The sequence below is a fragment of the Onychostoma macrolepis genome, chromosome 09 (genome assembly GCF_012432095.1).
Source record: "Onychostoma macrolepis isolate SWU-2019 chromosome 09, ASM1243209v1, whole genome shotgun sequence".
NCBI classification, from domain to species: Eukaryota; Metazoa; Chordata; class Actinopteri; order Cypriniformes; family Cyprinidae; genus Onychostoma; species Onychostoma macrolepis.
In genome coordinates, this window is record NC_081163.1 from 11,441,505 (window position 1) to 11,457,503 (window position 15,999).

Genomic DNA, 15,999 nt, shown 5'->3' on the forward strand with positions numbered 1-15,999 from the left:
AACATGTCAAAAGGTTAATTTTTTTAATGATAATTGTTATAATGGATTTGCTGACATTAATTGGCTTAACTGAATTTAATGTAAAATGTATACTGCAGTCCTCACTTTCAAGACCAGCAACAGAAGGAGTGTTTTTAATTCTTTCATGTGAAGCTCCACCCAGCCGGGACACTAGTTAATGACTTCAATTAGTGTTTTCAAAGGGCATATGAGACAATAGACACAGTGTTGTTATCACAGTCATGTCACCACAGCTTAATTGGTCCTCTATTAGGCTTTTACAAACACAGCAGTTCTATCTTATGATCTGGTCTCTGAAGTCCAGTAACAATTTCATGAAGCAGTACAACAGTCTCAGCTGTGCAGATTACATGGGCAGCCTTTCAATAAAGTGGGATATGAAAATAAACAATGATGAGAAAACATAATTGGAAAACAGTTGACGTAGAGCTTTACCTGTTTCAGAAGAGTGTAATTGGATCCATCAACACTTAATTTTCTGATTTCATGAAGATCAGCAAGTATAAGAAAGGGTTCTTCAGCTGTGAGAAATATAAAGGTGACTTGATGTGATGGGGATGGACAATTGTCAAGTTAACAAAGCCTGAAACCATCAAGTTTAGTTGAAACACATTCTGGGGGGAATTCACTAAATGATATTTACCTGAAAGAGACTTGCAGCTGTTGGGGTCTTTTCTAGAAGCTTCATAGCCGTCTACACAAAAACACTTAAAGGAACCGTAAGTGTTGGTGCAGTTCTGGCTGCAGGGTAGCGTGGTGGAACATTCGTCAGTGTCAACACATGTTCTCCCATCGTTCTTCAGGTGAAATCCCGGCCAGCACTTACACTAGACACATTGGTGAAAAAATTATACAGATGTTTTGATTTGAAACCAGGACATTGCTAATAGAAACCTCTTTGCTGAGACCACTCTGCAAAATTCCACTTCATTTCAGTGCCATTTTACAAACTTATAGCAATAATACTCAAAAAATAAAAATGGTGCCATCATTTGAGGCCATTTACATGTCATTCAAATCTGTATCACTTAAAACACACAAAGAGATGTTAGGCAAAAACGTTCACAGTGCTCTTTTCCACACAAATCAAAGGGGTTCACTTATTTCTGAGTCATCTGCTCCTTTGAAAAAATAAATCATTTGGTTTAAAAGTTGCACCAGAACAAAAGTGCTGGCATTTTACTGATAACGATGAATCACAAACTTTTTAAATGTCCAAATCTGTTGCATTGTAGCTCATTGAATTACTCGTGATATGTTCTTTGCTCAGTTGTAACCTGAAGGGCTTTTCTCAACATCCCTTCATTTATACCACAGTGAATGAGGTCAGACTCTTTACCTACAGGATCTGACTTGACTACAGTACCTACAGTCTCTCTGATGTCTTTATCGATTTTTAGGGTGACTGGTTAGAAATCTGCCAGGGAATGACACAGACTCCAAACACCTTTGATGATCACAGGTCATGTGAACATGGCACTCCTGACACCTAGTTTGTCAATCAGTAACACTGCAGAAGTGTCTGTAACTCGAGAGAATTAGCTCAAAAATCTCCCTCCTTAAGGCATGCCTCTAGACAGCTCCCGAAGGCACAAGGCCTTTGTTTAAACTTGATCTGAGCACGCCAATTAAGTACCAATGCAGCAAAACTGGGACAAATCATTCCTATAGCTTTTTACTTTGTTCTTTATATGTTTGCCAAAGTAATTCAGTGGCAAGATCTTGCAGAAACAAAAACACAGTAGGTTCTGCAAAGCAATTCTTCAGTCACATTTGGGCAAAAACTGAAATAAGTCACATGAAATAAGACATTAATGATTTTATATATTCCCAAGGAAGATTTTCTGTTTTAAAACAGAACATATATAGCAACTGCATAACAAATAAAAATAGTCTAAGACTTAATAATACTGTACACAATTTGTAATTGTCATACTCTAGCATAAATATACTTGTAATATAATTAATATAATATAATGACCAAAAAATAATGCAATAACGTAAATGATGCAGTACAAATACAATTATTGTGAGGAACTGCATGACTGCAATTCAACTATGATATGAAATTGCAGATGAGCTTAAATTCTCTGCATCAAAAGTCATTGATTCTGTAAATTTTGAAGCTAAAAAAATCCTGGGTAACACTTTAGAAGAGTGAACACTTATTCACTATTAACTACGACTTTTCCCTCAATACATTTCTAATTTGCTGCTTATTAATAGTTAGTAAGGTTGCTGTTAAGTTTAGGTATTGGGTAGGATTAGGGATGTAGAAAAAGGTCATGTAGAATAAGTCATTAATATGTACTTAATCAGTACTAATAAATGGCTAATATTCTAGTAATATGCATGCTAATAAGCAATTAGTTAAGAGACCCTAAAATAAAGTGTTACCAAATCTTGCAGCTTGTAAAAAAAAAAAAAAAAAAGATTATATTCTGAAAGACGTTAATTGTGCATAAGTGTTAGGAGAAGCAAGTCACTTTGGGTAAAAAAAAAAGGCCTTGAGGGACACAAGAACCTTAAATATGTAGCGACACTAACCACAGCAATGTTGATTGATTTAATACAATACCCAAACTTACATAAATTAATATCAAATTTATTACAATCTAATTCATTTTTATATGTTAAAACTTTCACTTTTTATAGAGAATGTATGGTAACACTTTATTTTAGGGTCTCTTAACTAGTTGCTTATTAGCAATTATTAATAAGCAGCAAATTAGGAATTTATTGAGGGAAAAGTCGTAGTTAATAGTGAATTAGTGTTCCCTATTCTAAAGTGTTACCGGATGTACTTACAATATTCAAATTGTTTTAATAATTCTTTTCTTTACAATGCATTACACTATAGTAATGATTTAAAATGTCAGCCTAAAATACAATGTATAAATATATATTTGACCAACCTTGTATCCCACTGGTAAGTCCTGGCAATCTTGCGTACAGCCACTGACACGACGGTTGAGACATTCATTGACATAGCAGTTTTTCTCATCTGAGCGATCTCCACAGTCATCTTTCAGGTCACATAAACTCTTCTCAGATATACAGCGGCCATTTGAGCACATGAAAAAGGAACTGTTGCATAAGCTCTCTAGAAATAAACGAGGAAAGTGAAAACAAATTAAGAAAAAGTACAAAGCAATACAAACAATACAGACTTGTAATGTTGAAAACCAAGCTGAGAATGTAAGAATGCTTTTGGACAAAGCATGAATGGTTGGATGGCTTTAACTCTATAAGCTATAGGGCATAAAAGTTGCAATCCAACAAAAGCCAAATGTTATTTCAAGCTTCCAGCAACTGCCAGTAAGTGCAAGGCCTTTTTTAAATAAATGCTTGGTACGCTCAGTTGAAAACATGCCATCCCCGCAGGTCAAAGTTATCTACTTCAGCCCCCTGCTTTTATCCATGATGTGCCTTGGCCACTTGTATTCCCTCAGATGTTCAGTAAGCCCCACATCCATCAGTCAAACATATTTCAGGCACAGCTCTGTTGGGCCATTACCGGCAGCCAGGCATTTGAGGTTGAGGGGCAGCTCATCAGAGTGGTCAGGGCAGTCTGGGTAACCATCACACTCCCACTGGGCGCTGAGAAGACATCGGCCATCAGCACAGCGGAATTCATCCGGCCCACATGAGCGGTACACTGCGTAAAGAGTGAAGACTGTCAGCATAGTGACACACTTCGCTACCAAACAGAGATCTTAAAGGGATAGTTCACACAAAAAAGCGAGTTTGATTACTTTTTTGTCTGTGGGACACAAAAGCAGATTTTTAGTGGAATGTCCAAGCTGCTCTTTTTACAATTAAATTAGTCAACGATTTACAGTCAGGCTCCAAAAAATAAATAAATAAATCACCACAAAACTACTATAAAATATTGTCCACCTGACTTGAGAAATCCACTTTTGATCCACTTTTGTAGACATTCAGATAAATAATGATAAAATACATTTTGTTTTCCAAAGCAAGAAAGAAAGAAGACGCGTGTTAGTAAATTATGACATAATGGTTGAACTAATAATCTGCAGATGTCTTTGGTTAGATTTTCTAATGAGAACTCTTTTTGAATCTCATTTGTAATAATTTCCTAGACTTTTTATTTCATATTTTAACTTCAGTTCAGTAAGTTCTAGTGCAGTTCTAGTCTACTGTATGAACAGGGGTGATGTCCTGTGGAGAGGCTGTCCTTTCATGTTGTGAAGACATGAAAAAGCCCACAGATATTTCAGCTTTAAGTAAAAAATTGTTCTAAAACATTTTTAGAAAACCCCAATAATTAAAGTACTGACTATTCTTGAAATTGTTCTTCTTAATTAAGAATGTATAGTACAAATAATACGAGCACAGCGCAGCCTAAGGCTCACAGTAGAGCTTTAATTAACTGAGAAATGCCTCAGTTTTTCCATTAAAATACTGCACATTTTTACTATTTCAATGTTGATTTTTGTGGTATTCAGTTTACTTTATAAATAAAATTTGCTTTTGCAAATTCCTTAAGGGAAATGCAGGTAACTATAGTGACCAAAGATAGAAAAAAACACATTTTGCAACGGCTCTGCTTCTCGGTTTGTTGCTTATCCAAAGCCTAAGTCTGAATGTAGAAGTCTTGGAATGTAGAAAAAGCTAATAAATATTACTTATTCAGGCAGATTTCCAAAAAAGATGCTTACCACATTCAACTGATTCATCCGAGCCATCTCCACAGTCGTCATCATGGTCACAAACAAAGCGTTTTGGAATGCAGCCTTTGTTAAGGCATCTGAAGGAATTCTCATCACATGTGTTATTTGGAGCTGCGGGGTAAACAACAGGACCTTGAGCTTAATTAATTCTCACTAAGACTTATTTCACCTTGGGTACTAGTCATATCTGCCAAATCCATCTCTACCACAGCCTGCAGTCTACCATGTTACAAAATGCATCACTCATGAAGTGCCTGTGGTTTAGAATATCTTATTCTTTGGATGTCATTGAGTTTTTAAATCCTGACCTGAGCACGTATCAAATAATGAATGGCCGACATCGCTGCTAGAACAACACCTGAAGGGAGCTTTCATCGATAATACATCGACATGCAGAAGACATTTTAAACAGATCAATGGGAATATTTACCACAGCCGGCTGCCGCCAGCTCATCGCTGCCATCGGGACAGTCTCTCTCCCCATCACACAACCAGCGCTTGGGAACACATGCGTACGAGCCTGGACAACTGAATAACCCTGGGGCACAGGTCACCGAGCCTGGAGAATATTTTGTTAGTAATGCACCATCAAATGTTGCTCAGGTCTACTGATTATAAATCACAGCCTACTTGAATATCTATAGCAATCACAGAGTAATTTGTGAAAGCTTTTTAACAAATGCTCAGCATACATTTGGATGTTCATTGTTGCTTAACTATTTATCGTGTTTAATTGCATTTGGCGTTATTAGGAACATAGCAATATCATTAATATCTCACTGACATTTCATTACAATCCAATCAAACATTTGTTTACTACAAATATTTACTAATATACTAAAGCATGATTGCATTTTTATAATTGCCCAATTTATAATAGTTGCATTGTAAACTCAAATCATTCAAAATGCAGCCTTTGAGGCACCAAAAAACAATATTTACAGTTGCACAGAATGGAAGGGGAGGTCACATGCGTACCGCAGAGATCCACGCTCTCATCTACCCCATCTCCACAGTCGTCTTCGCCATCACAGAGCCACTGCTTCGCTATGCACTTGTTTTTCGAACAAGCAAACTGGTTCCACAGACAGGAGGAGTCTATCAACAAAGGAGTTTGAGAGCCACAAATAACAGTGCTTAGAAAAATGACATCCACAATTTAGGACTCATCTCTAGCCGAATGCTTTTAGAGATGGTTTCTTTATTTCTAAATTCAGCAGACTTGGCTGTAGACCTCTGGATTACACTTGTATTACTTGTGGTCTCTAAAAATGGCGGCAACAAAACACTCTACAACCCCTCGCCATAAATACGCCAGTCATTGTTGGAGTGGTTTTTACATGAAGATGCAATAAAGAATAATTGCGTTTTATGCTGTTTTTGTTGTGTAATCACACTTTTATCCTGTCATTCATCTCAAATATATAGAACTAGCAGACACATCTATCTCTGTTCTTTGTGTTGAGCAACAGCTTTACCCTACGAAAATGTTTTTTTTGACTTTCATTCAGCTCTGAGTATGTCTACATGCTACTGCACTTCTAAAAGTTAACAAAATAATATTTCAGCTTATATATGGATTCAAAATGTACAGAATTTATGTTAAATTAATTGATGTAATAAATAGACGTAATCTATTAAAAAATTCTGTTCTTTGGAACATTGTGTTCATCAAAGAATTCTGAAAAAATATCGCCGTTTCCACAACAACTATTTTGACCTGATTTCAGTAAATAAATGTTTCTTGAAAACCAGATCATGTGACAATGAAGTAGGGAGTAATGGCTGCTGAAAATTCAGCATTGCCATCACAGGAAAAATATATTTTTAAATATATTAAAATAGTGAACAGTCACTTTAAATGGTAATAATATTTTACAATATTACAGCTTACACTGTATTTTTGATCATATAAATGCAGCCTTGGTGAGCATAACAGACTACTTTTAAAAAAATCACCAACTTTTAGAAACTTACCAACCATTAACTTTTGAATGGTACTGTACCTCAACAGATATGCCTAAAAGATTTTTTTAATAAAATTATTTTACGGCAAGAATACCTCACAGATTTGATAGAATATAATTATACGTCAACATAATTATATATTAAAACATGCCCATGCATGTGCAAATTGCGATAGCAGGAAAGCAGGTGACAAAGACGACAGTTTATATCCAAACCAAGTTTTTTTTGTCTGTCTATTCTAGACAGACTCTGCCTGCCAAAAGAGTTAGAGTGGTCCACTCCTGGGGTTACAGCATGGAGAATGAAATTAAGGGTCGCAGCAGGAAAGATTGGTCTCAAATTCCCATGATTCTCCTCGGCTGTCTGATGCTCTCCTATCTAATCCGATCCTATCTCCTTTCACAGTGCTGACGCTGAGCAAAGATGCCGTGTCATCTTAAGGAGAAAAACACCCTTTCAATTCCAAAAAAGGAGTATGTCCACATTAGATGAGGTGCATACTGTAGGTTGTTTGAAAAAAGTAATTCACTAATTAATGCATTTATTCATAAATTAATAAATAAATGCATACAATAAACAACTAAAACTATTTTATAAATGTATAATATATAATCTGTCTATCTATCTGAGTTTCATACAACCGTTTGGTGAACTGAAAATGCTTTGAGGGATCCAGTTATATACATACAAACAAGCCTCCAAGGGCACAGGTACACATGGAGATTGGTTTCTATCACCTGAAAATGCTTCTCTTGACCTCAGTATTAGCAGCTGAATTGGTTTCTGCATTCAAAGCTCATCTCAAGAGGTGGACCGTAATCTCTCGCTCCACATGAGAAATCAAGCCGAGTGAAAGCAATGGGAGGCTAATACCAGTCATGCTTACCACACTGGAACTCATCTGCACCATCTTCACAATCCTTCTGCCCATCACAAAGCCACACGCTGGAGATGCAGTTCCCGCTGGGGCAGGCGAAGTGGCCTTCTGCACATTTCTGCCCGTGGGAGACTGCGGCAGTCAGAGAAAAAACGTGTTTGATTATGGAGAGCGTAAATAAAGTCCAAGATTTGCTTAGTGTAGTGAGAATTTGGTCCAGCGGTTGTTTGGGTCATTATTCCCTCCCTAAAATCACTCCCAGGCAGATGAAATCTTTATGTGATGCAATTCTCTATGGAACTATAAGGGTGTAAAAGTGCACTTGCCTCATTAAAAGTACATCTCCATTCAAACAGGTCTTCTCTGATAAATTCCACATTTGCTTTCTATTTGAAACCACTGACACGCTAATGAGTAATAAGCTGAAACCTGCCAAGACTCATTTTTATGCTACCTTTTCATCAGCGGTTTTGAAGGGACCGCAGTTTGCACGAGTGTTTAAATGTCTGCTCTTCGCAAGCCTGACAATCACCAATAATTATTCATCAGCCTTCCGCACCTTTTGAGGCTCTTCAAGCATGGAGAAAAAGACAGGGGCTTGTCTCTGCTTCATTACCTCTTTCATAAATAGTGTTTCGACAAAATTAATTCGATTTTAATGGAACCTGGCTTCCTCAAGCTGCAAAGCTAACAAACGGAGAGCTATAGTGAGCGTTACCCTGACAGTTCCTCTCGTCGGCGTAATCTCCGCAGTCATTGGCTCCATCGCACAGCCAGGAATGGTGAACGCAGAGTGAGGTGCTGTTACAACTGACAAAGCCCTTTTCTGCCACTCCCATCCTGTAAAAGTCTGCACAGTCTGTGTGATCTGAAAAAAGGGGGCAAGACTTTGTTATCTAGGTCACAAGAGATGACAAAACAGACGACGCAAATGATTCCAAGCTGTATGATCATTCAAAATGAAAACAATAGTTCACCCAAATATGACTTCTGTCCACATGACTCTCAAAAGATGACTTTCTTAATATTTTCCAAGCTACTCTTTGCAATGTAATGAAAGTAAATAGAGCCAAGTCTCCATAATTACAAAAAAGCACCATTAAAGTAATAAAGTATCATTAAAGTACAACTACACTATTCAGCAAGGCTACGTTAAATAGATCAAAAGTGATAGTGAACACATATATAATGTTACAAAAGATTTCTATTTCAAATAAATTATGTACTTTTGAACTTTTTTATTCATCAATGAATCCTGAAAAAGAAATATGTATCACAGTTTCCACAACAATATTAAGTAGCACACGTTTTCAACGTTGATAATAATAAGAAATGTTTCTTAAGCACCAAATCATTATATAAGGATGACTTCTGAAGGACCATGTGTTACTACAAGACTAGTAATAGCTGCTGAAAATTTGGATTTGCATAAATAAATTGTAATATATATATATATATATATATATATATATATATATATATATATATTTTTTTTTTTTTTTTTTTTTTTGGACCAAATAAATTTAGACTTGGTAAACATAAAAGGTTTCTTTTAAAAAAAATCATACTGATTGCAACCTTTTGAAGGGCAATATATAAGTCGGCTGAAGCCATATGATAGCTTTTTGTGAAAAACAGACTGAAATTTGTTTGGTTGAAAATATTGTTCTCCTCCAACGGCCCAAAATGGTCTTCAGAAGTCATGCAGTCTACAAAAACATCAACGCCAAATGCCATTGGCTCTAACGTCATCGATGTCAATGCTGCCATTTGATTTGAAAGTTTTGACTTAATTTTGACAAAAAATTCACTCCACGTGACTACAATAATGACTGCAATATCATATGACATCAAACGACTTGGAATATAGTACCTCTGTCCCTCAGACTTGATTTTAAAAGTATCCTTATCCTTTTAAGATGCTTTTTGTCATTTTGCCCCCTTTCGTTAAATGGGAAAGAGTGCACAGGACATGCTTTAAAGATTGAAGAAAGACAGTCATAAAGATTTGGAAGGGCATTTTTTCATCTCTGGGTGAACTATCCCTTTAATGACAGTTTATTGATTTATCCTCAGTTCTATCTAGGAATGCATTACATGTGTAGTCTATAATAGTCTGATACGTCAAGGCAGCGATTATTACAGTAGGATAACGAGAACGTGTGCTGATTTGCAACATGGGCAGCGGTGCCTTACTGCAGTTCTTTTCATCCGAGGCATCGGCGCAGTCGATGACCTGGTTGCACCAGGAGGATATTGGTATGCAAGTTCCATCTTGACAGGATGACTCAGACGCAGCACACGTGACATCTGGAACAGAGACACTTCATTTACACTGAGAGCGGAGAGACTAAAGCACCTGGATGTGCGCTTAAATGAATGAAATATTGTGCGCTGATATTTGTACTGTATGATATGCACCGCAATTGACTGATGATAACAGGGTCTTCCAGACAGCTCCAAAGAAAATGACTTGTGAAATGCTTTCACATCTTGAAAATTGGGTGCCATTTTTGAGGTCTAACATGGTCCGAAATAAACCGACTAGCGGCACAATATATTTTTTTTGCTGCCTATTTTCTTTTATAGACTGCAAAAAAAATTACTTCCTAAAGTGAAATTTAGGTGCAAAATGTCAAAATAATAATATTCGCAGACAAGATACCCACTGTTACAAAATGCCTCATCTGAATTGTCCCCACAGTCGTCCATTCCATCACAAAAGCGACTGTTAGCCACACAACGCCTGTTGTAGCAAGGACGGTGACCCTTTCGGCAGCTCCTGTTGTCTAGCGATACAGAAAGCAATGGCACAGCAAATCTTTCACATCAGGGCAAAAAAAGCTTCATATCCTCTCTCTTATTTACTCTTTCTGTTGCTCTGGGCTTATTCCCATTTGCTCCTCTGGTTGAAAGCAGTAAGGAGAAGCGGCTCATTTTATTAGGTTGAAGCCTCAGGGAATGGAACTGCCACCTTAAACCAATTCTGCGTGCTTACTGCTTTCATGATGCAGGAGTGGGGAGTACATACGGCAAAGCATTGTGATCGGCTGCTTACCACAATATTGCATTTTCTCATCTGACTTGTCTTTGCAGTGGGCAATTCCATCACACGTTAGCTGGTAGTCTATACATTCCCCATTTCCACACTCAAACTCAGTGTGGATGTTGCAAGAGGATGTTTTTGCTATAAAAGAGAACGCAAAACGACGTTAAAAAAAACTAACTTTATCTAAACGAAATTCATTATGGGACTAATTATTAACTCTTTTATTTTGTATTGTGTATATGTGAACCTTTTACCCAAGACAACTTTCTATCACTAGTTGACAAAGTTTTTGAATCCTGAATCACACTACATAAATCAGTTATGATGTTAATCATAAAAAAATATGTATTCGACTGCATTTTTAATTGATTTTTAATGAACTTCTGAATCAAATAAAAACAAATAAGCCAAAATTAGAATCATGTCTTTGATCCAATAGCACACCTTTTGTAAAGAAGCCTACAATTTTTTAAGTACCATTCATGTTCATAGCAAAAATGGTACAGGAATAGTTCAAATCCCTAACTTCTGAGAAACAGCCATAGCGATGACTACTTGAATACAAAACAAATGCTGGAATACATGGAGCAAAGTAATTTCACATCTTTCTGAGACGGAGGGACTCATATTCCCTGAGAGTCTGAGGGAAGCATGACGAAACTTACACACACATCTGTTGTCATCGAGCAGTATCCGCTCTCCTCGGCAGCTGCAGTTGACTGTGCCATCTGGAGTAAGGAGACACAGGTCACCACAGCCACCATTCAGAACCCTGCATGGAGATAGCTCGCCTGAAACATAGGGACAAAGAAACATCATGTACCCTCACAACAGTACTCCGAGTATGTAAAAAAAGCCTAAATAACAATATTAAGCAACAAACAAACAAGAACACAGAGTAAAAGTCATTCAAAGTCTTTGAAGTGAGCAATCCTCAAAACTTTGAGCTAAAAACAGGTTTGCTTTCTTAAAAAGAGCTGACTACACTGACAAATGCAGTACATCAGGGGCTTATTCACTGAATACCCTGGAGTTCCTACAAAGTGCAGTTCCTAAGCAAAACAAAAAAGTTGTTAAAAATGTAAAGCGTAAGTGTAATCTCATTTAAACGGAAGAAGAAAACTATACCGTTCTGCTCTATTTTAGGTCACTATAATCAAATATGCAAATTTGTGATATTGAACGTGACTCTTTAATACTAATGTTAGTTTGGTCTCATTGAGATACTATTGTAGGTTTTATTAAATTTTTTGAATCAGTTTTCATTTTAATATATTCCGCTTTCTTCTTCATTTTAGCTTTTAATTTGAGTAATTTTGTGCTGTATAATGTTAAAAAATAAAAAGATAGATCGACAGACCGACCGACAGACAGACCAACAGACAGACCTGTCATATTAATACAGTACATTGTGTGCTATTTATTTTAGAGTGTATATAGTTTTTATTCATTTTTATTTCAGTTTTAGTTTTACTTAATTTAGTACATCAAGTTAAACTTATTTAAAATGAAAAAAGTTGGCTTGGCAACTAGCAGAAAAGTTTTAAAATCTGAAAAAGATTTTATACTTTATTTCATTCCAGTTAAAGCTATCATTTTTATTTCAAATAACATTTTTATGGTGAACATTTTATTTTAATAACCCTGCTTTGTACAGACGTCAGATGTTCTCACATCCATTAAGGCACAAGATGTTCTTAGAATATATTAAATCATGCTGGAGAACAGGTTTTTTGGTTTATGCTGCCTGACTGCTGTCATGAAGGGAAGGGGGGTTAGGACAAATCAAATACCAAGACATTCTCCAAGTTTGACTCTAATTATTATGCAGGCATATATATGTTTATAATGAAAAACAAAATCGAATTAGAAAGAATTGTCCAACTGATCAAAGAACTTTTAAATGAACATCCAGACTGTCAGGAAACGTTATGAATCCAGAACATTGTGCCTCTTGGAGCTGCATGAAGCACCTATACCTATGACGAGCCTCCAGCATCTCTAATTCATTGTGCTGTGACTCAGCATGAATATGGAAACGAGTCTCAAAAATCAAAGGTGGTGTGTTAACGTGGCATAGTGTCAGATGAAAGAATAGGAAAGAAAGATTTCTGTAAGAAGATCACATTGTTGATTGCAACAGCAGTTATCCTCACTTCTGTCTGACGGTGTTGACTGGTAACATTCCTTAGGTAAAAATGGTTAGGGGCAGACAGCTGCAATCATATGGCATGATCAAACAAATGAGAGGAGAAAACCCTTCACAGCAGGCTCCCAAACAGAAACGGTCGGGAGTCTCTTAAACCGATTTCCCAATGTCCTACTTTTCATATTTGCGACAGTTCAGAGCATCCTCTGTGACTTGAGGATACTTTTTAAAATTAATTATGTCTCCAATTTAGTTTGCTTGGTTACTAAATAAGTCCACTCTAATTTATCATTCCTACTATTCCTTGGAAATCAAAAAGAGCCACCACCAGCGAAAGCTCAACTGTGAATTCAATGCACGCAACACATATATAAAAGATTCAGAGGCCACTCTCAGAGCCCAATCATTTATTTTGGAATACTTACAATTATTAGTGTCTTTGGCAACTGCTATAATTCCCATTGGCTGGTGGGGAATATCAGCCCTGAGAACTTTAGTATCTCCTCCCGTGAACTTGTTGGTCCGTAGCACAGCCCGCCGAGTCCAGTCAGACCAAAAAATGTAGTTTCCGTGGATAGCAAGTCCAAAAAATGTGCCAGGTCCTGACCTTACAATCACCTGACAACAAATACAGAGGGTAAAGTATAAAGCATTCACTTACAGATTACAGATATATATTCGATATATAGTATATATTTGGGTGCTGCCATGTATTGTATACAAATCTCATGTTCACCAAGGCTGCATTTATTTTCAATTCGTTCTAATTTAATAGTAAATTTAAAAGAACAGCATTTTCTGAAATAGAACAAATTGTAACAATCTAAAGGTCTTTATTGTCACTTTAGATTAATTTAACACATACTTGCTGAATAAGTTTTACTTTCTAAATAAATAAACACACACACACACACACACACAAATAATACTGATCCCAAAATTAAAACACTGAAAACCTAAAATCAAATCAAAGTGAATTTAGACATCACATTATTATAATGTACAGTATGAAAAAATGTAATAAATATTTATTTTGAGATGTCCTAAAGATAAATCACAAAGGTAATCAAAATGTAAAACCAGGAAAAATGTACATGCATTAATTTATTACATAACCAATATCGACCGATAAAATAAATTAAAATACATTTCGGTAACACTTTAGTATAAGGACCAATTTTCATTATTAACTAGTTGCTTATTGCCATGCTTATTAAATAACATATTGGCTGTTTATTAGTACTGTACTTATAAATCGCATATTCTTCATGACCATATTCTAATATGGTATGGTACTGATATATCGTGCATCCTAAAATTTCAGCTGTCAAAATATTCACGACTATTATAAGTCATTGCAAAACACCAGTCCTATAGAGAAATGCATCTTACACAAGGAACAAACCAATGGCTTACAATTAAAAATAAGGGACAAATACACTCTGACGACCACTTGAAAGTCTCTTTGAGGGAAATAAAAACTAATGTGTAGGAAGAGGACACGTGCTTTAAATAATCCCCCAGCAGCCAGTTTAGCCCAGATCCTGTGAGTGTTAATGCAGGTGTCATGGTGACGGACACAGATATACATCACACGACGACTCCTGGGAGTTTCCAGGCTGTGGGGCGGGAGGATGTCCCACAGCTCCGGAGACCCAACCATTAACAGGAACACGCTTGTAGCCGTGATCACATTAGCCCTGCCACCATGGTGGGAAAAATAGGACAGGTGTTGATTAAGAGAGCCCAGCTTGAGCAAACAACAACTGGAGATACGAGAGGGGGGAAAAAATGAGGAGCATGCCAGATGGTTTTTGATGGAGCATATTGATTCAGAATTAAATTTAGGGGTGCAAGCGTTCTGCTCCAGCACTAATTATCTCTGTTTATCTGATCAAATAGATGTCAAATAGAGTTTTTGGCTAACAACTATAGCCACATGCATTTGCTCGCAGTTCTGATGGGCATTACCAAAAATGTACATCTATAATAATAGACCTCTTTGTGTGGATGTGATATAAATGATGGCACCTCACAGTATGACAGATTGCGTTTCATCAGAGAAAGTCTAACCATGCGTACCGTTAAGCTTCCACTCAGTTTCACCACACAAACCCTTCCGCTAAAACCAGTTGGGAGATTCCAACTGCAAAGGCAGTTTGCCAAAAACCATGTTGATTTAGTTTTGCTTAATTCTTCACAGTTTAATTGGCTAGTTGATAGGACGGCCCGGCAGGGGTCTCAAAATAAGCTTTCATTACCACTAGTGCTCTTAGTTTGGGAGGTTGAGGAACTGTAATTAACTCTTTGTCATGTTTCTTCAAAGTGGATAATTCATTACGATTAAGCTGATCTTGTGAAGGGTCAATGGACCTGGCATCAGTGGACACTAATGACTCCAGAGAGTCACCCGTCCTATGGGTGGTCATCAAGTCATTATCGTCGAGATGTAGAGACCCGCTGCAAAACCTAATTGAGGTTTATGTTTTAGAAAAAGAGTAGGAATTATTTCAACTGGTGGTTGTTATTTCCACTAATCAAAAAAACTCCATTAAATAATAAGAAACAAATAGAGAAAAAAAAAATGCAGAATGAACTGGAACAGGAAATGAACTAGGGTTAATTTAACATGATTCATTATTCAAAAAGCAATAATTAATCTGATTAATTAATCAGCATATCATAATTAATTTGCTTAAAGTTTGTGGTAACACTTGACAATAAGGTTCTTTGTTTATTAGTTGCATTAGATAACATTATCTGCATTGGGGCAGTTAGGGGCAGTTGTGGCCTAATGGTTAGAGAGTCAGACTTGTAACCTGAAGGATGCGGGTTTGAGTCTCAGGTCTGGCAGGGATTGTAGGTGGGGGGAGTGAATGTCCAGCGCTCTCTCCACGCTCAATACCATGACTGAGGTGAGACCCTTGAGCAAGGCACTGAACCCCCAACTGCTCCCTGGGCGCCGCAGCATAAATGGCTGCCCACTGCTCTGTCTGTGTGTGTGTGTGTGTGTGTGTGACAAATGAGGACATAAATTTGACATAGGTATTACAAGGTGACTTTTCAGGACATTATCCCATGTCCCCACTTTTCAAAACGCTTATAAATCACACAGAATGGAGTGTATTGAAAATCTGAAATAGCACAAAGTTTCCTGTTAGGTGTAGGGTTGGTGTAAGGCAATAGCACATACAATTTGTACAGTATAAAAACCATTATGCCTATGGGATGTCCCCAC

General features: G+C 36.9%; 1 protein-coding gene across 4 annotated transcripts in view; it reads right to left on the reverse strand.

Moving 5' to 3' along the window:
- The window catches only part of lrp1bb (low density lipoprotein receptor-related protein 1Bb), a 285,213-nt gene that overhangs the window by 43,684 nt on the left and 225,530 nt on the right, over positions 1-15,999 (reverse strand). For all 4 annotated transcript variants that reach the window (XR_009272793.1, XM_058786845.1, XM_058786847.1 and 1 more), the window contains 14 exons: positions 13,187-13,379; positions 11,278-11,403; positions 10,622-10,750; positions 10,233-10,352; positions 9,760-9,873; positions 8,282-8,431; positions 7,573-7,695; positions 5,697-5,816; positions 5,149-5,277; positions 4,707-4,829; positions 3,539-3,679; positions 2,937-3,124; positions 665-848; positions 457-542 (listed from right to left, as the gene is read on the reverse strand). Coding sequence is in view for 3 of the 4 variants with exons in the window: in XM_058786845.1 (XP_058642828.1) it covers positions 457-542; positions 665-848; positions 2,937-3,124; positions 3,539-3,679; positions 4,707-4,829; positions 5,149-5,277; positions 5,697-5,816; positions 7,573-7,695; positions 8,282-8,431; positions 9,760-9,873; positions 10,233-10,352; positions 10,622-10,750; positions 11,278-11,403; positions 13,187-13,379 (1,926 nt within the window). In the remaining variant the exon portion in view is untranslated. The remainder of the gene's footprint in view (positions 1-456; positions 543-664; positions 849-2,936; positions 3,125-3,538; positions 3,680-4,706; positions 4,830-5,148; positions 5,278-5,696; positions 5,817-7,572; positions 7,696-8,281; positions 8,432-9,759; positions 9,874-10,232; positions 10,353-10,621; positions 10,751-11,277; positions 11,404-13,186; positions 13,380-15,999) is intronic.